This window comes from Euprymna scolopes, chromosome 8 (assembly GCF_053919585.1).
Source record: "Euprymna scolopes isolate OS-2025 chromosome 8, ASM5391958v1, whole genome shotgun sequence".
Taxonomy (NCBI): domain Eukaryota; kingdom Metazoa; phylum Mollusca; class Cephalopoda; order Sepiida; family Sepiolidae; genus Euprymna; species Euprymna scolopes.
In genome coordinates, this window is record NC_136489.1 from 104,479,575 (window position 1) to 104,503,293 (window position 23,719).

The 23,719-nt window shown below is 35.9% G+C and overlaps 1 protein-coding gene across 1 annotated transcript in view; it reads right to left on the reverse strand.

The window, feature by feature from the left end:
• The window catches only part of LOC145283927 (uncharacterized), a 170,240-nt gene that overhangs the window by 132,277 nt on the left and 14,244 nt on the right, over positions 1-23,719 (reverse strand). The window contains exons 9-11 of the mRNA XM_080133027.1: positions 14,919-15,020; positions 14,328-14,572; positions 11,163-11,367 (exon numbers count right to left, since the gene is read on the reverse strand). Of these exons, the coding sequence (XP_079989153.1) occupies positions 11,163-11,367; positions 14,328-14,572; positions 14,919-15,020 (552 nt within the window). The remainder of the gene's footprint in view (positions 1-11,162; positions 11,368-14,327; positions 14,573-14,918; positions 15,021-23,719) is intronic.

Consider the following 23,719-nt stretch of genomic DNA (forward strand, 5'->3'; position numbering starts at 1 on the left):
TATTTCGTATCTCTTTGTCAAGCATCTGTTCGATTTTTAAACGTGCACAATATCGTTATTGTAAAATGAGAAAATTCCGCAAAAATTGGAAATTAATTTATTTATCTTAAATCTATTATATTAACTTATTTTAATACTTTATAATGTACCATATTTGTGTTGATAAAGAATATTATTTAAAAAATTTTATTTTTAATATTTTATCTTTATTTTTCTTGTATTTATAATTGATTCTCATTTGTTTACGTATTTAATTTATTTTCTGCGATTTTATTAAAAAAGAAACAGCTTTTTGAAATGGTTAAAGGGAGACAATACGTAACACATTAATGCGCATGTGCCCATATACATACGCATACATACATACATACGTACATACACGTATATATATTTATTAATTTTGTTGTTAGTGTAATTTTTCTAAGCGTTATTGGTTTTCATATTAATTATATTTATATTACGTGTATTTGTATACATTTTATTATTCAGCTCAAACAAGTCAACAAGGCAGTGGTGTGGTGTGCAGAGGGTTGGTGATAGAGGGTGGCCCCGGGAACGTATCATTTTTGAGAGGCATACCTCTTTTTCTCATAATATTTATTAGTACTACGACTTGTAATGAGTGTTTGGGGCATAAAATGAAAGAGTTGGCCCCGCGAATCACCAGGGAATCACAACAACTCAATACGCCACTGCTGCCAGATGAGAATATTAGAATGCTAACAATCAAATGAGTAAGTTAATCTTATTTCAAACAGTGTGTATCGATCCACACTTGCAGTTCATGATCGAACTGGTGTTACGAATTGGTGTTGGGGCTGGATATTCTGCAAGTCTATTTCTCAACATAAGTGGAGGTTGGTCGCCAGCCCATTTCCACGACGTAGTCTACCTTCAAGTGTTCTGTTCATACTCTGCGGAGAAGTCAGGCTTGGTAATGGTGATAGCAGCAAAATTGGTCTTGCTGAAATGTGGAAAAGTCACTTCACCTGCACTAGACACAGCTACTCCTCCCAGTCACTTGATTGCACCCAGTCCAAGTGATAACTTAAATCTCAGTAAGTATCCATCCACAACTATTCTAATGCTCTGCATTGCATCAAGGTTCACTTGCACCATTCCTATTCCAGAGCAGCTAAGTGTGCTTTATCTGCTGTGGGCACTGGGGTCGTTTTCCTCATCCATTCCTTGCAACACGACTTGCGGACCAGTGACTGTGTACATCCAGTATCTACTAGAGCTGTACGTGATAGTCCATTGATGTGAACAGTGATAACTGGCAATGCACCTTTTACACCAGTTTGGGGGATGAGATTGGCGCTGAATTCTCGCCCCCCCCTTGCTCATGTCCTGGACAAAATCAAGCTATGTGCCCTCACCGCTGACATCAATAGTATGTGATAGGTTTTCGAGGCTTGACACCAATATCTCTTCCTGTCACACTAGCCAGCAGGCAATCGCTTGCTCTACAATTGAGTCCATTGCACTTGTAACAACGCTGTGAAGTGTCCTTCTCTTTAGGTGTAATTTGTGTCAATTGTGCAGCTAATGCAACTTGATTTAGAACTCCTGTGCAGTTCTTTAAAATGGCACGAGCGTGCGCCAGCACATGTGATAGGTCTAGGTTATCCATCTGGGAGCATGCTCATAACAATTCTGTCGCATATTTTGGCAATCTAGCAATGAATGCATATTGCAGGCGATGATCCAATACACCCCCAAAAAGGATTGCAAACCTGTGTAGTTCTGCTAAAAATATGTCAACTGTTTTACCTAGTTGGAGGCAGCATGCTGCAAAAACTGCTTCCATGCAGCGAAAGGATCTATAGCAAAGACTATGTACAGTGTTTTCTTTATACACTCAAAATCAGCCTGCTTTTCCTCACTTAGTTGCTGGTACACAGCATATGCACAGCCTGACAAGCACATCGGAATAATGCACTCGATGCACTTCACTCCACTCAGCTGGCATATTAGTTTAGCTTTCGCCAACCACTCTCTACTTATCTCGGCATTGTTTCCAGTCGTCCTGAACTTGTCCTTGCCACTGGACTCAAATAGTGTTGATTCAGGAGAGGTATGGTTGGGAATTGCACAATCTCTGCCACACAATTATATGCACAATTGCCCTTACAGGGGGTATCCTTTGTCTCTTGAGATTGAACGAAAGCATCGTCATCGTCGTCACCAACCACTCCACTATTGACTGTCTGGATTCACTGCCATCAAATACAGGTCATGATGGCCGAACTAGCTTGTTGCTTCATGAGAGAAGAGAGAGTGCCAAAAAATATAATTATATCACACATGAGGGCACTCTCCTGAACAAATTTGTCCATGCAATACCGTCGAATCGACACGCTATGCCACCGAACAATATCATTGAATCGACATGCCATGTTCTCGAGCAACACCATCGACCGACATGACACACCACCAAACAATCTTGTCGAATCAATACACCACTGAAAAATTTCGTCAAATCGACACACGATGGTATGAAATACAGTAACACAAAATACGTTATTAGAGTATTATTTTTCAATTGCCTCCGAATGACACATCAGCCCGTTTTTTGATAGTTATTGGGTGAAACTCAATCGTCCATTTAGGGTAAGATGGATGTAGCTTATTAGCAGACTTTTGATTTGCAATCTAAAGGTCCCGGGTTCGCTTTTTACTGCAGGTAGACCTGACTCATACACTGGCACACAATTCTTGTGCGCTTCTGCACATGATCGTCACAAGTTATACCAGTTCCCTTGACCCCAAAATAGCACACGACTCAGTCGAATTAAGAGTAGCTACTAGTTCTGAACACATCGAGAGAATAAATAAAGAAAACCCCACAGCAGTCTCACTGCGTGGCATGACATATTAGGATCGACCTTGAATAAATGGAAAGATGGCGAAACCTATCTACGTTGTAATGAAATGTTAACTGAAGAAAAGCTGGACTTTTCTAGATGTTGAGATAGACAACATCTATAGCAGTGATGAATCTATTAATGATGTTGACACTCCACCAAAAATTGACCATGTATTAATAGTGGAGGGGGGGGGCAGGACGATAATCGATAGTGACAAAAATTCTTGAAAGAAAGTCAAAATTCTTTCATGACGCTTAAAAAGCCGAGTTTTATAACAACCTCTGTGTGCTGAAAGAAAAAAAAGAACTCTTTAACTTGCATTTTCTTAAAGCCAGCGACTTATTAGCAATTAGCAATTCAGCCAGGGAGTTCAAGGAGATTCCCAATCTTGACAGATGCGCTCTTGTCAAGTTGTCAAGCCCAGTAGCCTAGGGAATCATCATAATTACTGGCAGCAGTACCTAGACGATCCTTTTCAGAACTAAGTACCAAACTATCTATGGGATGCAAATCGTTTTTTTAAGGACGATTCAAGTGATCTGAATGTGATACACACGTCATTCTACTGCTATCTGCCTTCTGAAACTTCCCTCTCAGCCTGTAACTCCAGTTCCTGCAACACCAGATCCAGTGGTTCCAGCTACCTATCGATGTGCGCCTCCTTGCTCCAGTGCTCATCGACGTCTACCTCCTTGTTGCAGTGCCCACTGATGTCCAGCTACCTGTTCCAGTGCCCACTGACGTCCAGCTGCCAGTTTCGGTGCCTGTCGACGTCCAGTACCCTGTTGAGGTCCAGCTACCTATTCCAACATCAGATCCCATCTATACGACTTGTACCAACTTGAGGCACGTCATCATACTTTAGGGACGCCTGAGCTTCAATCTAGTGAGGCGCCCATCTTCGCTCTGAAACGATCCAGATACACGGTTTTTGTTGCCTTACGATTTATTGTTTTTTCTGTGGTAAATAAAATACACGATTTCTATTGTCTGTAACTATGCATCTATATTTTTCATCTTAGTTGTACGGTCGATTGGTACCTCACCTATCAGCCTGCTGCAACAGTTGTCTGTCTACTTCACATTTTACAGGTCTGGAAGAGTTTCCTCTTTTCCTCCTGTTGGACATGTATGTATGGAACCCAAGAACAAAAAATTTTTTTTTTCTTTTGATGTTATGTAACCGTGATCTTTCGATCCTAAGGGAGTAGAGTTTGTAATAATTCATTCGTGTCAAAATATACCTGATTGTGTGTTTAGTTGTAAAATATATTTTTTTTACTTTATGTCTGTATGCATATGTGGAAGGAAATGTGGTGTCTATGAAAACGCATTTGATGTTCTCTAGAATTATTATTATTATTATTATTATTATTATTATTATTAGAGTGTCACTGCTTATCAAGGTTCAGATGCTACTCGAGGATAATAGTTAGACATCTCAGTGATAATTGGTAATGATGGAAATTGGGTACGGTCTGATTATTAAAGAGGACGGCTTAACAAGAACTTGTTTACATAAACTTGAAAATGACCATATTGTAATCAGTTGAGAAGTAGCCATACAATATTATATTCTACAGACTGGAAGTTCTAGGAAAGAAACTTTATTTATGGAATTTTCGTTTAGTTTTACACACAGATACAGAGTAAGAAAAATTGTTGATAGTGATTATAGCTAGACGAGTGTTTGTTCTAACATTTTACTGGGGAGGGCATAGATCGAAGCTCAGTCGAGCACCTGTCACAAAAATAACGATACAACAGAGTAGGTTCTGTAGTTGAACTGTTTTATAATTTAGGAATAGTATGTTTCTAACTTAATACTAAGTTTGTGGCTATTGTAAACTGTATATTACTAAATCTAACAGATAATTTTGTCTCACACATGTAATGCACATTTAGTGCAAAAATATAATAAATATCGTTAGGGAATATCATAAGTAATGCATGGTGATTGTATTTGGATGAGTGTATTTGAAACTGTAAAAAAGAAATATATCACTAATATTGATAAATTAAAAATCTTGTTTTATTGTAGATATTTATCTTAATGACACAAAAAATATATGCTAAAATATTTATCACTTTTGAGATTCAGTTATTTTTTAAATTTTTTTTTTACACGGTGGTCACCACTTATCAAGGCCCGGAAGCCACTCAGGGATAATGGTTATTGCAAGTACAGTACGTTAGTGTGGAGATTTAATGAAGTGTTTACTTAAGAGGGCGGTTCATTAGGGATTTGTTAATGTTGGACTTGAACACATCCAAGTTGTAGTCAGGTGGGAAGCAGGCAGACGGAACAGAGTTCAACAGGCGTGCAGTTCTAAGAAAGAAGCTTTGTTCATTGAATCCACCTTTTGATTTAGGCACGGATAAAGAGTGGGGGAAATTTTTCACAGTGGATTCAGCTAGACGGGTGTTTTTCGTGAAAGATTGGCGAGGGGGGACCAGAGATTGGAGTTCAGACGAGCACCTGCCATGGAAATAACGATAAAACAAGGATAGGCTCGCAACGTCTCTTCTGTGGGAGAGAGGTTGCAGGGTAGAGAAAAGGGCCCCCCCCCCACTAAGCCACAAAGTCTATTTTGTACTCTGTCAAGGCAGGATAGGCTGTTTTTAGCAGCTCCTGCCCAGATATGGCAGCAGTATTCCATCCTTGGACGTACTTGGCTTTTATATAGATAGAGAATTGCATCAGTAGTGAGATATTTTCTGGAGCGGTAGAAGGATCCCACCATCTTTCCAGCGACCTTGGCAACAGACTTGATGTACGTGTTCCATTTCAGATCAGAAGTAAAGGTCAAACCCAGAAGCTTGTCAAAACACGGGGCTTCTCCTAAACGAGAGCCATCCATTTCAATTGATGCCAGATGGGTTATGTTTGATAAACTTTCATTTTAATCGTTCTAATAAGCAGCAATGTTCAATTAAGTCAACAAATGAACTATCTATTATTAAACTACTATTTATCACTCACATCCGCTATATTTTATGTCGTTTGCTACTCCGCTTTAATTTTATATTTTGTATCTGTACACTGTTTAAAGCTTATGCTGCATGTTGAATATTGCAAATATATTTGTAGATTGTCTTTTTGTATTGATAGGTGGTTTCTTAAGATGGGAATGTTTTTAGCATCTAATTAAAGAATTGTATAATTTTAGTTAGAGCATGAGTAAGTTCGTATGTTCGTCATGTGTGAAAAATCATGCATTGCAGTCATTTTTTAGTTTAATTCGTCTCTTTAAAGAGTTATTGTCTACATATGGATTATGTCTTTTTTAAGATTGATTTAATGAAGTCCAGTGAGTAGACTTGTTGCGTCAATTTTTCATAGATATAATCATGGAAGTACGAGCAAATAAATTTGATGCATATGATAATACTAAAATGTTCCGTATTTGTTAATTCAGGAAATGCTTGCATGTAAGAATTCTGTACAAGCTTGGATACTTTCCTTATGCAGGATGTCTGTATAGAAAGACATATACATCAATGATAACTAAATGTGCTTCTTCTGGGAGTGTAAGTATTTGTTTTAGTGTGTTGAAGAAATGGTTGGTATCTTGAATATGAACTCGGATATATGTAAATAGAATGTTTATGTTATCAATATCGATCCTGTGAGTTTGACGACTTTTGGATACTGCAATTTTAATTGGATGGATTTTAACGGAAGGATTTTAAGAGTTTGTAGATGTAATTTGTGCAGTTATGGTTAGTTTTAGTATAGATGATTTTTTCATATGTGAGTTTTGAAAGTTTGTGTAATTTAGAGGTATTATAAAATATTATCTGATGAATAGGAGTGAGATAATTAGTGATTTTTTTAGTGAGGACAAAGTTTTTGTATTGGATTAGTTCTGTTTGGTATATATATAATCTGTTTGGTATATATAATCTGTTTGGTATATATATATATATATATATATCTATATATATATATATATATATATATTGAATCGTATAGAATTAACCAGAATATATTAATAAAGGAAATCCAAAACTATATTAGTAATGTATAAAATCTATTATTAAAAAAAAAAATGTATATATATATATGAATATTTTTAACTTTTATATATTTTTAATTTTAAATAAATAAGAATATAAATATATATAATACTAATCATAGTAGGGGGTGATAAGTAGTAAAATAGATTAATCCTAATCTTATAAATACAAGACTGGTAAATTAAAAAATATATCCATGTTGAATTAACATAAATAGTCTAATTAAATTAATAACGAGTAGGAAAGTAGATCTAATATCTGTAACATTTTTTTTTGTTCTTGTAATTAAGGGAGGTGGTGTTTGATCAACACTGCTGAGGAGCCATGGATTAATTTAATCTTTTGTTTTTAAATCCCTGAAACAGTGTTTTATGGTAAACAACTGATGACCTCTTAAATTAATATTAGGAATGTAGTAAATTCGAGAGAGAAAGTTGATACATTGATTGCAGGTGACTTAATTACTTACTGACTAAATAGTTTTCTAACGAATGATAAAAATATAAACATTAAATAAATTTTTTTTATATAGTTTTAAAGGTTAAAAAACTTCCAAGACTATATATATAGAGAGTGGAAGGTTGTTTTATTTGTAAGAACCTTGGAATTGTAGTTCTGCTTTAGTGGTATTTTTATTGTTTATTATTTTAATTGTCCCACCTTTTTCAGCCATTATGATGATTATTTATTTGTATTTTGGATTAATATATTGGTAGTACATTACTCTAGATCTAGTGTCTGAAAAGGGTGTCACGAAGCATGCAGTAAACATGCATTTAAAATATTTAAATTAATGCTAACATTTTATAAAACAGTTCCTAAAATTTTAAGATATACGGCTATATTTTTCTTAATTCAAAAATTTAAATACTTAATTAATATACTCAAATATATTTAAATATAAATATAACTTTATTAAGAATTCATATAATGTAAATGGTCGCTAAGAAAATTTATAATGAATACTGGTGCTGGTGTTGTTACTTCAGGAGTTGTTATTGTTACTTTAGAAGTTGGTCTAGCAGTTTGAAGTGTTGTTTCACTTAGTGCTGATGTTGAAATTGTTGAAAAGATATTTTAATTGAAAACATTTTTAATGATTAGCCTATTATTGCATTTAAGCTGAGTTTATGAAACTATACACAAAAATATACATTAGTTTTGGGATTGAGTTATATTTGAATATAAATCTATATTATTCCTCATAATTAGCTGCAAATTATAATTAGCTGGACAAGTCATCAGTATATCACTTAACAGTCTATTTATCTTATTCTTTCTCATTAGATCAACTAAGAGTATAAGCGAGCACTAAAGAGTATAAGCGATTTTCTCTCCAGTTTATATATGCAGTTTATTTGAAAAAAAATTGTTTTCAAATTAGTTAGAAAAAGATTACGTCTCTTCTCTTTTATATTACAGAAATAATATAGAAGAAAAGATATATTTTAGTTATGCAAGAAGAATTGATACATCTAAAGACGTGCAATGAGAATTAAAAGTAATTTGCTTTAAAATCAAAATCAGAGAATTCTCCGCTCTTAATGAAAATTTCAGTATTTATTAATTAATTAATAAATTACTTCGAATTTGAAGTATTTATTTTATTATATAATATAAAGATTTTTTTCGGATAAATTCAATTACTTTTCCTCCTCCCCTAATATCAAGGCAGAAATAGTTTCGTTATACCCATAGGCGAAACTAAACGCCTATCTTTATAAAGAAATAATGCCCGATGATACAAATGAGGAAAATATTTAAGGATGGCCTCGTTAGGAAAAATTACTAAAAAAAATTGCTAATTTAAATGTAAAAAATGAAGTCAAAATGGATTAAATAATTGTAATGGTTGTGATCCAAGGGATTAAGAGAAGTAGTTGTTTTAGAAAGTAAAAGGTATATATTGGTGTTAATATATAATCAATAAGTCTATTTGCATCTCTAATTTTACATTTCCCGGGTGAATGTGTACATTGACAGCTGCACTATTACTAAATAAAATAAACGCTGAAGAATAATAATAATAATAATAATAATAATAATAATAATAATAATAATAATAATAATAGTAGTAATAGTAGTAGTAGTAGTAGCAGTAGTAGTAGTAGTAATAATAATAATAATAATAATAATAATAATAATAATAATAATAATAAAAACGTTTTCAATAACTCTTGGAGGAGGAATCCCTTTCCACCTTGTTCTATCTCTATCTAGGTATGGTTAAGTAGAGCTTAGGTGACTCTCAAGACCCTCTACCAATTGAGTTTTTGGCCTTCCTCTAATTGTTTTCCATTCTGTTACTCCGTACGTTCAGCTGTTGTTAGTATATCTCGAAAACTGACCTGACCATTTATATTTTGCTGTTAAACTGGTGGTAATGTTGTTTACTTGCGTTGTCTGGTACGAGTATTTTTTTTCTTTCACGTAGCCTAATGCCGAGCAACAATGCATTCGATTTTACATTGTGCCGCTTTTAGCGTTTCTATTGCTGCATTATCAACTAAACATGTTTCGCTAGCATATGTCATAAGAGACATGATGCATTCATTGAACACTTTCTGCTTAATGTTCGCAGTAAAATTTCAAATGTATAACATTCATGATCTCAGCTAACTAATATCTTGTAAACATTTTGCATAGTCCTTTGTGTAGTTTTGTAGTCCGATGCCGGCTGATTGATTCAAACGAAAACATTTTGGTTGAAAGGATTTCATTTGCATTTGTGCAACTGACAGATATCACAAACACACCACATCATTTGTTGTGAAATATTAAAATTTATTTTACCATTTCATAAAAAAATATTTTTCAATGTGAAAATATGCAGCCACATTTATGCTTATTATGCAAAATTATTCTTTAATAATTACTAGCTGAACCTACTCGGCATTTCCCGGGATGTAACGAAGTTATTTCAGTTTTTAATCTTTATTTCTTTGCACTTCTTAAAATTTGAACTAGACAGCTCCTATTGCACCGTTAAATTCATACTGCGTTATTTCCTGATAAATTTTTATTTTTAGGTAATTATTTTATTTTTAAATTCTTAATATTATCGATCCTTTGGCCAGAAATGAGTAATTAATTAAATAAATTATCAATAAGAATGTTATTATATTGTCTAGAACATGATGCAACATTAGAAAATGAAAATGTGCTAAACAGAAGCAGTGAAAATGATATTTGGTCTGAATTTGAAAATCTGACAAGGTAACTTTATATGGTAAATAGAACTAGAATGAGTAAATGAACTTATAACAACTGCAAAAGTCATTTGGTGGGAAAATAGCATATTCTGCTAAATCTGTTTGACCTAATTTTATGCAGAAGAGAAGAACTGCATGTCTCAGAAATACTATGGGCTAAGTTAATATCGATTGTTATACAAATAGGAGCAATAAACAATATGCTACATAAAAAATCTCATGAATTCTAAAGATTATGTTTTGTATGAAAAACACTATCACTCAGCAAAGGCAACGTTTCAACTGTCTAAATCGATGTTCAATCATAAGCAAACGCAAAAATATGTATATTTATATATTTAGATATCAATATATATGCATAGGTGAATGTATGCGAACGTATAGAAATACTCGTACAATTGCTGTGGAACAGTAATTTTTCAAATTTTATTTTCAAATAACTTCATAATATTAACCTCTGAAAGAAACTACATAATTTTTTTATTACTCGCCCATAATGATCAGTAATGGTGGAATTTCGGTAGGGTTTAATTATTTAAGATAACAACAACAAGTACATTCACATTAGACTTAAAACGACCATGTTATAGTAAGCTGGGAAGCAGCCCCACGGTATTATGTTCTACAGATGGACAGTTCAAGGAAAGGAACCTTGCTCATAAAATTTTTGTTTAGTTTTAAATACAGATAGAGAGTAAGGGAAATTCTTGACAGTTGTTGTAGTTAGACGAGTATTTGTTGAGAATGTTTTAAAATATATATAATTCAGCAATACATACGATTTGAATGTGAAAATTAATGCCTGTGAAATTCATTATTGTTTAAAGCACCTTAAATATCATAGAAGTGAAACGATATATTTAAGGAAATCTCAGAACTAATTAAATTTCGGTATTTGTAAGAATCTGTGTTTAATTTGGAACAGGAGAGGAGAAATAATTCGTATTGGAACTGAGGATAAGTATGCAGTCTTAAATGACAACTTTCTTTTGACTATGTTCTGAATTTTACATCAATAATGAGGAAATTGTCTTTAAATAAATGAAACATTGCTACTCACTTGTTTCTTTGATACAAAGCTTAACAGAGGTTTTCACTTCAACGGGTTTATTAGGATTTTTAGGAACGATTGTAATTCTTAATACTGTCGCATCTGTATCAGGTGGAATGTTGACAAGTCTATTAGGTTTTACTGACACTTTAGTTGGTGTGAATGGAAGTCCTGCTGGAGTAGTTTCTACTCCAGGTACACCTGTAGTGGTTGCCTATGAAAATACAGAAATGACAAATAATATAAACAAATTCCAAATCTAATGATTAATACAACTCAGGTAAACACATCTATTACATTTTATGAGCCAAAAATACAACAGAAAAAGCGTAGTATTATAAATATATATATATATATTACCCATTTTACAAATGGAATTATTCTTATCACAGTTAGTGTTTAAAAAACAAATATAATCATTAAAATTTTGTTTGCAGTTTAAATCTTGAAACATGCAGAACAACACATTTTCATTAATAAACATATGTTAGAGCATTCTCTGGAGACAAAATAAAATCTATTGCATAAAAATGCATCTAACAAAATGGAATAATATACAATAGTAAATACCTGAAGTAACAATTTTAACAGAAAGAAGAAATATTTTGTTTACATGTTTGATATTAAAAAAAAAAAAAAACAAACAAATAAACTTGGTAGTTGAGGACTGTGTTATCGTCGGAATTTTCCTGGCAATTAACATAAAACGCCGGAGAGTGCCGAACGGATGGCCAATTTTTAAAAATGAAAAATGTATTATTTCTGACATTACGTATCAATGAAATATTAATTGAAAAATGAAAGCAATATTCTTTTTGTTGTTACGAAAAAACACAATACATAATTATTAGACAATTTTTTTATGAAAATTTAAGAAAATTCCAATTCAAATTAAACAAAAAACTATCATTGTAAGGTAAGTTTAATGAATAAACATTTATTTTTTGAATAACAAACAGCAGAGAACAAACAGATTTATTTTTTTTAATAGGAATTTTTTGTTCAGATGAAGATAAATATTATATATATATATATATATATATATATATATATATATATATATATATATATATATATATATAACCGATGAGAGAAAATAAGTATTTGCTTAAATGACGTTGGCTGTTGCGATTTCATTGCCTCAGCCTTTTTACACCTTTCGACACCTTTCAGAATCTTTTCGGCGTTTTATGTAGACTGCTCAGAAAAATCTGACGATAGCATGGCCCTTGTTCTGCATAAGTATCAAAAACTTATATAATTTATTTATTTTAGTTTTACGGTGGACAGAAATGCAATCGTGTTCACATGTATGTCGTAACTATAATAACTATATTGTCATAATGACAATGATTCATACACATTTTGTGTTTTGTTTTTGTGGCAGTAGAGTGGAGGGGTGTTGCGGATATTACAAAGCAAGACTATTATAATTACATATACCTTTTATGAGACATTGATTAAAGAAGTTATTCTTTCAAGTCAAAATCTATTGAATGCGATGCTTTCCTTAAGGTAAGGGTGAAACAACCACTTTATATTAGGTGCTAATTTGAGAATTTTATTTCTTAACTGATAACTCTTGACTGATAAGCCATTAAGCAGTGAAGGATGATAATGGGAGTGTAAAGTTGTACATCTATTTTTGAACGGTGTCGTTATATGTTAACGGACCCAACACGTTGTAGACTCTGTCGTGAGGAAACAGAAGAAAGGATAAACTCGAAGCACTTTCTTTTTTTTTTTTTTTTTTTTTTTCTTTACAAAAACCTTTATATCTAGCGTTTCCACCAACGCATTTTTTTCTAAATATTTAAACAGTTCATTTCTCCTTTTCCGGTGCGTATGACTTTTCGTCCCTACTCTGACGCCATCCACGTCTCGAATCCCTCTTCTCTGAATACTTATGTCTCGAACAAATCCTTTTCTGTTTTCCTACGCCTCGAACACGTCTCAAATCCTCTACGTCTCAAATACGTGCTTCTCTGAACGTGCGTCCTTTTTATCTCTGTTGTGACGTCACATTGCGCAGGAGGCTTGGTCATTTGCATATGGCTGCTACCGCTAACGCAGTGTTAGCGGCTTTGTTACAAAATGTCTGCCTTTTTTGCGCCACGTGGGGGCTTGGCTGTCCTCTGATTCACCAGCTGTTTTACAGGCACTGTAGTAGTCAGCCAGGGAAAAGGAGAAGGCTGACGGTTGGTTGGTTGTTTGGGGATTGAAGTCCTTTGTATTTCTTTCGTGCACATTTTCAAATCAGTTCCAGAAGATTGTTCTTGTAGATAGGATAGGTTTGGGGCTCAGTTTGTAGGTCTACTCGATTCGTCAACGTATTTTACTCTCTCCTTAAAGTAACCCCCCCAAGAAAAGCTTTAAAAGGAGATAATAAAGAAAAGAATATTAGGGCGAGTAAACCCTAATGTATTTTAAATTTACTTAAACCGGTTAACCAGAAGATTCGACCGACTAGCCTTACGAGGTCATCGGCCATTAATAGGAAATCTATTGAAAAGAATACTATGTTCAAGAAAGAAGGAAAATCAAAACGAGATAATCAAACCCGAAATGATTTAAAGAGTGAATAACCTTAATCAGAAGAGAAAAAGATGAATATTTAACGATTACAATCAGCAAAAGAATTTAGTTAGAACTGATTTACTTAAAAAAAAGTAAATATTGGAGCGAAAAGACTGAAAAGAAAGACTTTTATAAATACATTTTATGAAAAACAGTTTTATATTAAATTTTTATTGCGTGTTCTTTATTTTCAGCCTTCAGACCAATATTGTTGGTTTTTTGCGGGGGGGGGAGTCATTAGTTTTTCGGTAGAAAAACGAAATTAAATCTCGTTTTCCTCAATTTTTGTCGTTCTGGGCGATAATTCATTCAAGAATTGTCTCTTATTTAGAAACTCCCTTTTTATGCATTTTATGTTTTCTGTGTTTATTAATTGTTACTTAACTTTGTTAACCGTCCCTTGGAAAATAAAACAACGTGTTTTATTTCTTTTTAACATAATTGGACTTAATTACTTTCTGGGTCTAGTTTGTTGTTTCTCCCTTTTTATTGCTCCTTTGTTGTTTCCCTTTTTTCATTTATTGTTACTAAAAGACAGATTTAGATGACGAAACTAAAATCTCATTACTATGTATACGAAGAGCAGTAACAATTTACCTGTGCAGTTGTAAGAAACTCAACAACGTATTCTTGGACATTAGTTGCATCGACCAGCGCAATTACACCTCCATCTTTCATCAAATCTCCAACAGTAATTGTAACCACCCTGTCGTCTTGTGTATCTGTTCTCCATCCAGAACCATTTGGTCTGATATCTCCTGGAATTCCACTTGGTTTCAGTGTAATAGAATCATCTGGCAATACTGTCTCATCGCCCATACTTTCCATTAGTTGACATGTCGCTGGAAAGAAATAAGCAGAATTGCAGACCTGACAATTTGTAAGCGACACCGTCTTTCAATTGATTTAATTTTCCTATTAAATAAAAATTGTACGTCTCGAATTTCGTAAATACAATATTTAATATGACATTATAAACTTCTGTAAAAGAAGCGAAACATTTAATAGGAAAACTTTTATAATGTTATTCGAGTGTTTAATGTGTTTAACTACAAATCTTATCTAATTTAAAAGTAAGATATGTTCAAAAACTTTGAAAATATCTATCACACACTGTATTACTTTTCAATAAACTTTTCGGCTTAGAAAAAAAATAATTCAGCGACTTTCTGATTAAAAAAAGCATACGTTTTAATGTGGTTGACAGAGATGGTACAGATGTAGTTATTTCTTTGGGTGAAGTCCAAGAAATTGTTACTTTTGAGATTGGTTGCTCTGTCGGTGGCGTACCTATTAATAAAAATAAAAAGTTAACATTATACAAAACATAATGTTGTTAAACATAATATCAAATGTGTTACAATGCGAAATTTTCAGATTAGAACATGCGGTACTCTAGCTTAATTTGATCCAGATTCTCGGGGATTCCCATCAAGCATGGATCGGGTGAGACCGGTTTAAGCCGAGCGTTGTAACAGACACAGACTAATTTAAAAACAAACAAACCGGAAAAATATCAATGCAAACAATAAAAAAAAATAAAAACCCACCTTTAAAGGACTGAAAATATGCTTATTTTCTTTATTTAAAAAAAATTTTTTTTTGCAAAATATTTATCAATGAAAAGCTTTTTTCTTTTCCCTTCAAGAAAAGATGAAAGTTTTATTTTTTAAGCGTAAATTGTTAGGTGTATGTACAAGTTTTTTTTTTCAAGACTTTATGTTCAGTCATATTTTTTTTGGGGGGGGGGTCCACAGAAATTTTTTATATATATTGTTTTAAAAATACATAAAAATATGTTTACAAAAAGCGTAAATTGTTAGATGAAAGTACAGGAAAAAAAATTTTTTTTTCAAGAAAACTTAATATTTTTATTATTTTTTATTTCATTTTTTTTACGGCTGTTCATTGCCGGCGGAAGGATTTTCTCGAAATGAGGATATTTCCTTAGGAATCTTTTACTTCGGTCGACTGTTGAAACGCCCATCGATGTCAAAGAGAGAGGGAGATGGAGTAGAGGAAATGGAAGGAGGCTCCCCAAGAATCGAGTAGCTTTTAGAAATGTGATTTATGATGGAGACAAAAGAATCGTTTCCGAATTTTTTGTCTCCACATAAATTCAAGTAAATATGTACCCAGAAGATGGTCTCGCATTCTTGCTTGTTTCACTGTTTTGCTTCCTTCCCACATTTCGGCGTGGCTCGCTGTTACCTTCATCGCGGGGTCAACAAAATGCATACTTATGATTCACTGCCAGATGGTTGGTGGAATCCTTCTCCTCCTACTTTGTTATAGGCCCTTCCAACAGTCGGATATACGACTGTAGTCCCTGGCAGAATGTATTTGCTTATAATTGGAAGGAGGGGTTCGACATTGCGATTTAGTACGGTCACCAAAAAAAGAACTCTTATCGGTGACGTAAAAAAAAAAAAATTAAAATAAAATAAAAAGTCGATTTAGTATTTCAACATTTGAACAACGCTCGATTTAAACCGATGATTGCCGGTCTCTCCCAATCCATGCTGGACGGGAATTCCCGAGAATCCGGGTCAAATTATGCAAGAGTAAGATGAATAAGATGATCTTAATAAACTAACAGCCATTTCCGTTATAGAAGTCTTTGTAAATGGTGTGTAATATTTTATTGTGAATTCAATTTAATGTCTAATGTCCATTTAAAAGTTTGTTAGTTTAATTGACATGAAATATTTTGAAAGTATTGATTGGCATTTCCTGATATAAAATTTTAAAATTCTATATGACAAGCGTATTTAAGCGTATTTTACGACTAGTAAATAATAAATTAAAAAAAATGATAACGTTTATAAAATGAGAAGAATTAAATTTAACTATCATATATGCAGAATAACTTAGTTTAAAAAACGTTTAAGAAATAGCATAGATTAAGTGAACAGTAATTGTTACTAATAAGGTCAAATAAGCCATTTCGTCAGACAAACTTTCACAAACTAACAGATACACATGGTTCTTATATGGTAACAATAAATGACTCGGAGAAAACATTTAAACATATGTATCTTGGTGTATAACGCGCAAGCATTTACGTATATAGTGTGATTGAAAAATTGATGGCATGACTTCAAGATAATTTTCTATGTGTAAGAGTTTCTTTGTGTGTCGGTGGCTTTATTATATAACACGCCATTATTAGCCTTATTTATTTATAGTCCGTTTCCTCCACTGCTTTTGATTTGTGCTAACGTTTATTTTTAGCGTAATCTGTTACGTTGAGATGAGAAAGGCGAACATTCGCAGGATGCCATAGGGATCCATATGTTGTAATAATCAACAATAAGAGACTTCTGTCGACTGTGACAATCAGATCTTTCTGTGGGGTACAATGTTTTTATATTTTTGCATAAATACGTCTGATAAAGTACTGTGAAATAAAAATAAATATGTGTTACAGAAATGTCATGGACTTCGGTGGAAATAGATTGTCATGAAACAGCACAGTTGAAGGTGTATAAGAACTTGCCTAATAACAATTATAATATATAAATAATTATAAAACGAACGAAAAAATTCAAAAGATGAGTGAAAGCAACTATCATTGTACTATAAATATAAGCTTATTGTTTCAGGCCAGAACAAGTAACAACAAAGTTATAACATGATGAATAAATGTTGGAACATAAACGAATAAATACACAAATATATGTAAATAGATATAAACATGGTGCTAGTATTGTAACTACAGGAGCTTCCTTTGGGATACCTGGATATTGTGTTGTTGCACCAGGAGCTCGTGTTCGGAGAGCTGGAGGTTGTGTTGCTGAATCAGGACCAATCGTAGGGATGCCTACACGTTGTGTTGCTAATGATGGAGCTGGTGTTGGGATAGCTGAAGGTTGTTTTGTTGCACTATGAACTGGTGTTGCACTAGGAGCTTGGGTTGGGACACTTTGAGGCTGTGTTGTTGAACCAGGACCTGGGGTTGGAATACCTGGATGTGGTGTTGCTACTACAGGAGGTGGTGTTGAAACATCTAGAGGTTGTGTTGTAATAGCAGTAGCTGATGTTGCGATACCTGGATGTTGTATTGTAGGACCAGGAGCTAATGTTGGGAAAGCTGAAGATTGTGTTGTTGCACCAATAGCTAGTGTCGAAATACCTGGAGATTGTCTTGTTACACCAGAAACAGGTGTTGAGATAACTGGGAGTTGTATTATTGCATCAGAAGCTCGTGTTGGGATAGCTGGAGGTTGTGTTGTTGCACCAGAAGCTGGTGTTGGCATATGTGGAGGTTGCGTTGTGACTCCAGATGCTGGAGTTGTTACAACTGTATGTTCAGTTGATGCACCAGAACTTAGCATTGATCTATCAGGAGTTGATTTTGTTATACCAGTAGTTGGTGTTAGGGTACTTGGAAGTTGTGTTGTTGCACCATTAACTGAAATTCGGATATCTGGAGTTTGTGCTGTTGCACAAGGAGTTTGTGCTGGGACACCTGGAGTTGTTACACCAAGATTTGGTGTTGGGATAAATAGAGATTTTGTTTTTGAAACAAGAGCTGGGGTGGAGATATATGGAGGTATTATTGTTGCACCAGAAGTTGGTGTTAAAATACTTGGAGGTTGTGTTGTTGTCCGATAAGATAGTATTGGGACACCTGCAAGTTGCGACTTTGCACTAGGAGCTTGTGTTGGCATACTTGGAAGTTGTGTTTTTGCACCAAGTCCTGGTGTTGGGACACCTGCAGGTTGTAGTTTAGCTCTAGGGGCTGGGGTTGGGACACTTGGAGTATGAATTGATACACCAGAAACTGATGTTGAGATAACTGGAGGTTGTATTATTGCATACGAAGCTGATGTTGTGATAGCTGGAGGTTGTGTTATTGTATCAGAAGCTGGTGTTGGGATAGCTGGAGGTTGTATTATTGTATCAGAAGCTGGTGTTGGGATAGCTGGAGGTTGTATTATTGTATCAGAAGCTGGTGTTGGGATAGCTGGAGGTTGTATTATTTTATCAGACGCTGGTGTTGGGATAGCTGGAGGTTGTATTATTATATCAGAAGCTGGTGTTGGGATAGCTGGATGTTGCATTATTTTATCAGACGCTGGTGTTGGGATAGCTGGAGGTTGTATTATTTTATCAGACGCTGGTGTTGGGATAGCTGGAGGTTGTATTATTTTATCAGACGCTGGTGTTGGGATAGCTGGAGGTTGTATTATTGTATCAGAAGCTGGTGTTTGGATAGCTGGAGGTTGTATTATTTTATCAGACGCTGGTGTTGGGATAGCTGGAGGTTGTATTATTTTATCAGACCCTGGTGTTGTGATAGCTGGAGGTTGTATTATTGTATCAGAAGCTGGTGTTTGGATAGCTGGAGGTTGTATTATTGTATCAGAATCTGGTGTTGGGATAGCTGGAGGTTGTATTATTGTATCAGAAGCTGGTGTTGGGATAGCTGGAGGTTGTATTATTGTATCAGAAGCTGGTGTTGGGATAGCTGGAGGTTGTATTATTATATCAGAAGCTGGTGTTGGGATAGCTGGAGGTTGTATTATTTTATCAGAAGCTGGTGTTGGGATAGCTGGAGGTTGTATTATTTTATCAGAAGCTGGTGTTGGGATAGCTGGAGGTTGTATTATTATATCAGAAGCTGGTGTTGGGATAGCTGGAGGTTGTATTATCTTATCAGAAGCTGGTGTTGGGATAGCTGGAGGTTGTATTATTGTATCAGAAGCTGGTGTTTGGATAGCTGGAGGTTGTATTATTTTATCAGATGCTGGTGTTGGGATAGCTGGAGGTTGTATTATTGTATCAGAAGCTGGTGTTTGGATACCTGGAGGTTGTATTATTGTATCAGAAGCTGGTGTTTGGATAGCTGGAGGTTGTATTATTTTATCAGATGCTGGTGTTGGGATAGCTGGAGGTTGTATTATTGTATCAGAAGCTGGTGTTGGGATAGCTGGAGGTTGTATTATTGTATCAGAATCTGGTGTTGGGATAGCTGGAGGTTGTATTATTGTATCAGAATCTGGTGTTGGGATAGCTGGAGGTTGTATTATTGTATCAGAATCTGGTGTTGGGATAGCTGGAGATTGTATTATTGTATCAGAAGCTGGTGTTGGGATAGCTGGAGGTTGTGTTATTGTATCAGAAGCTGGTGTTGGGATAGCTGGAGGTTGTGTTATTGTATCAGAAGCTGGTGTTGGGATAGCTGGAGGTTGTATTATTTTATCAGAATCAGGTGTTGGGATAGCTGGAGGTTGTATTATTGTATCAGAATCTGGTGTTGGGATAGCTGGAGATTGTATTATTGTATCAGAAGCTGGTGTTGGGATAGCTGGAGGTTGTATTATTTTATCAGACGCTGGTGTTGGGATAGCTGGAGGTTGTATTATTTTATCAGACGCTGGTGTTGGGATAGCTGGAGGTTGTATTATTGTATCAGAAACTTGTGTTGGGATAGCTGGAGGTTGTATTATTGTATCAGAAGCTGGTGTTGGGATAGCTGGAGGTTGTATTATCTTATCATACACTGGTGTTGTGATAGCTGGAGGTTGTATTATTGTATCAGAAGCTGGTGTTGGGATAGCTGGAGGTTGTATTATTGTATCAGAAGCTGGTGTTGGGATAGCTGGAGGTTGTATTATTGTATCAGAAGCTGGTGTTGGGATAGCTGGAGGTTGTATTATTGTATCAGAAGCTGGTGTTGGGATAGCTGGAGGTTGTATTATTGTATCAGAAGCTGGTGTTGGGATAGCTGGAGGTTGTATTATTGTATCAGAATCTGGTGTTTGGATAGCTGGAGGTTGTATTATTGTATCAGAAGCTGGTGTTGGGATAGCTGGAGGTTGTATTATTGTATCAGAATCTGGTGTTGGGATAGCTGGAGGTTGTATTATTGTATCAGAAGCTGGTGTTGGGATAGCTGGAGGTTGTATTATTGTATCAGAAGCTGGTGTTGGGATAGTCTGAGATTGTATTTTTGTATCAGAAGCTGGTGTTGGAGCATGTGGATGTTGCATTGTGACTCTAGAAACTGGACTTGAGACAGCTGTACATTCAGTTGATGTACCAGAACCTGGCATTATACTCCCAGGAGTTGGTTTTCTTACAAGAGTAGGTGGGATTGAGACACCTGGAAGTTGTGTTGGTTCATCGGAAGCTGGCATTTGCATACTTTGTGGAAATGTTGTTGCATAGAGAACTGGAGTTGGGATAAGTGAAAGTTGAGTTGTTGCACCTGGAGTTGTTAGCACATCTGAGATCTGTTTTGTTGCCTGACGTGCATGTGTTGGAACAGCTGGAGGTTGTGTTGTTGCACCAGGAGCTAGTGTTGGGACTCGTGGAGGTTGCGTTGTAACTTTGGAAGCTGGAGTTGAGACAGATGTACATTCAGTTGGTGCACGAGAACCTGGCATTAGCTTAGCAGGAGTTAGTTTTCTTACACTAGTAGTTGGTGTTGGGACACCTGGAGGTTGTGTTGTTTCATCGGAAGCTGGCCTATGCATACTCGATGGATGTGTTGTTGTATGGAGAGCTAGGGTTGGGATAGGTGGAAGTTGAGTTGTTGCACCTGGAAGTAGCGTTGGCACACCTAGAATCTGTTTTGTTGCATGAGGTGCATGTGTTGGGACACCTGGAGATTGTGTTTTTGTACCAGGAGCTAGGTTTAGAACACCTGGAGGTCGTGTCATTGCACCAGGTGCAGGTGTTGGCACACCTGGAGGTAGTTTTGTTAAACCACGAACTAGGCTAGGGGCACTTAGAGCTTGTGTTGTTGCACTAATAGCTGATGTTGGCATATCAGGAGGTTGTACTATTGAACCAGGAACTGGTGTTGGGATATCTGGAAGTTGTTTTGTTGCAGGAGTAATTGATGTTGGGATACCAAGAGATTGTGTTATAACAGCAGTAGTTGAGGCTGGGAAACCTGGTGGTTGTGATGTTACATCTGAAGCTTGGCTTAATACACCTTGATGTTGTTTTGTGGCACTAGGAGCTGACGTTGGGATTAATGGAGGTTGTGTTTTTGAAGCAGAATTTAGGATTTTAACACCTAGAGGTTTTGTTGTAGCACAAGAAACTGATGTGGGGATAATTGTGAGTTGTGTTGTTGAACTAGAAGCTGGTATTGGCACGTCTGAAGATTGTGTTTTAACACCAGGTGCTTGTGTTGGGACACCTGGAGATTGTACTTTTAGTCTATGAACTTGAGTTGGGACAACTGATAGTTCAATTGTTACACTGGAAGTTAGTGTTTGCATATCTGAAGGCTGTGTAGTTGCATGGGGAATTAAGGTTGAGACAGTTAGAGGTTGAGTTATTGCACCTGGAGCTGGTGTTGGCACACCTGGAAGTGTTGGTGTTAGCATATCTGGAGGTTTTTTTATTGAACCAAGAGCCAGGGTTCTGACCCGTGGAGTTTGTGTTGCTGAAGTAGGAGCTGGTGTTGAAATATGTATAGGTTGTCTTATATGAGAAACTAGTGGTGGGACATCTGGAGGTTGTGGTTTTGAATTAGGAGCTGGGGTTGTGACACCTAGAACTTCTGTTGTTGCACTATGAGCTGATGTTGTCATACCTGGAGGTTGTGCTGTTGAACCAGGAGCTGGTGTTAGGATACCAAGAGCTTGTGTTGTTACACCAGCAGCTAGTGTTGGGAAACCTGGTGATTGTACTGTTACACCTGGAGCTTGGATTAGGACACCTCGATGTTGTGTTGTTGCCTTAGGAGCTGGGGTTGGGACCCATAGAGGTTGTGTTTTTGAAGCAGGAGCTAGAGTTTTGACACCTAGAGATAGTGTTGTTGCACAAGAAACTGATGTTAGGATACTTGGAATGTGTGCTGTTGCACCAGAAGTTGGTCTTATGATACCTGAAGTTTGTATTGTTGCTGGTGTTGGTGCTCCTACAGGTTGTATTGTTGCAACAGGAGCTGGTGTTGGCACACCTGAAAGCTGTGTTTTTACATTAGGTGCTCGTGTTGAGACACCTGGGGGTTGTGTTGAGACACCTGGGGGTTGTGTTCTTACTCTAGGAACTGGCGTTTGCATACCCGGAAGTTGTGTTGTTGCATGGAAGACTATGGTTGGGAGAGATGCAGGTTGAAGTGTTGCACTTAGAGTTGATGTTGACTCATCTGAAAGTTGTTTTAGTGCATTAGGAGTGTGTGTTGGGTCAGCTTGAGGGTGTGTTGTTGAACCAGGAGCTGGACTTGGGACACCCAGGGGTAAAGTTATTACACCAGGTGTTGGTCTTTGCACACCTTGAGCCTGTGTTGTTGCACCAAGAGCTAATGTTGGCATACCTGGAAGTTGTACTGTTGAACAGGGAGCAGTTGTTGGGATACCTGAACGTTGTTTTGTTGCAATAGAAACTTTAGTTGGCATACCAAGAGCTTGTATTGTTATATTGACAGCTGGGGTTGGGAAACCTGGTGGTTGTGCTGTTACACCTGGAGCTTGAGTTAATACACCTTGATGTTGTGTTGTTGCACTAGGAGATGGTGTTGGGACCCATGGAGATTGTGTTTTTAAAACAGGAGCTGAGGTTTTGACACCTAGAAGTTGTGTTGTAGCACAGGAAACTGATGTTGGGATACTTGGAGGTTGTGTTATTGAAGCAGAAGCTGGTGTCAAAACACCTGGAGGTTGTGTTTTTTCACCAAGAGCTGGTGTTGGGACACCTGGAGGTTGTTCTCTTGCATTAGGAGCTGATGTTTGGATACCTGGATATTCTGTTGTTACACTATATGCTTGGGTTGGGATAGCTGAATGCTTTGTTAGTCTAGGAGCTGGTGTTGGGATATCTTTAGGTTTTGTTGTTGCACTAGAAGCTGATGTTGGGATAACTGAAAGTCGTGTTGTTGCATGAGGAGCTGGGATTGGAGCACCTGGAGCTTGTGTTGGTGCTCCAGGAGCTGGGGTTGGGACACCTGGATGCTGAGTTTTTGCATCAAGTACTGGTATTGGAATACCTGAAGGTTGTGTTGTTTGTTGAGGAGCTGTTGTTGG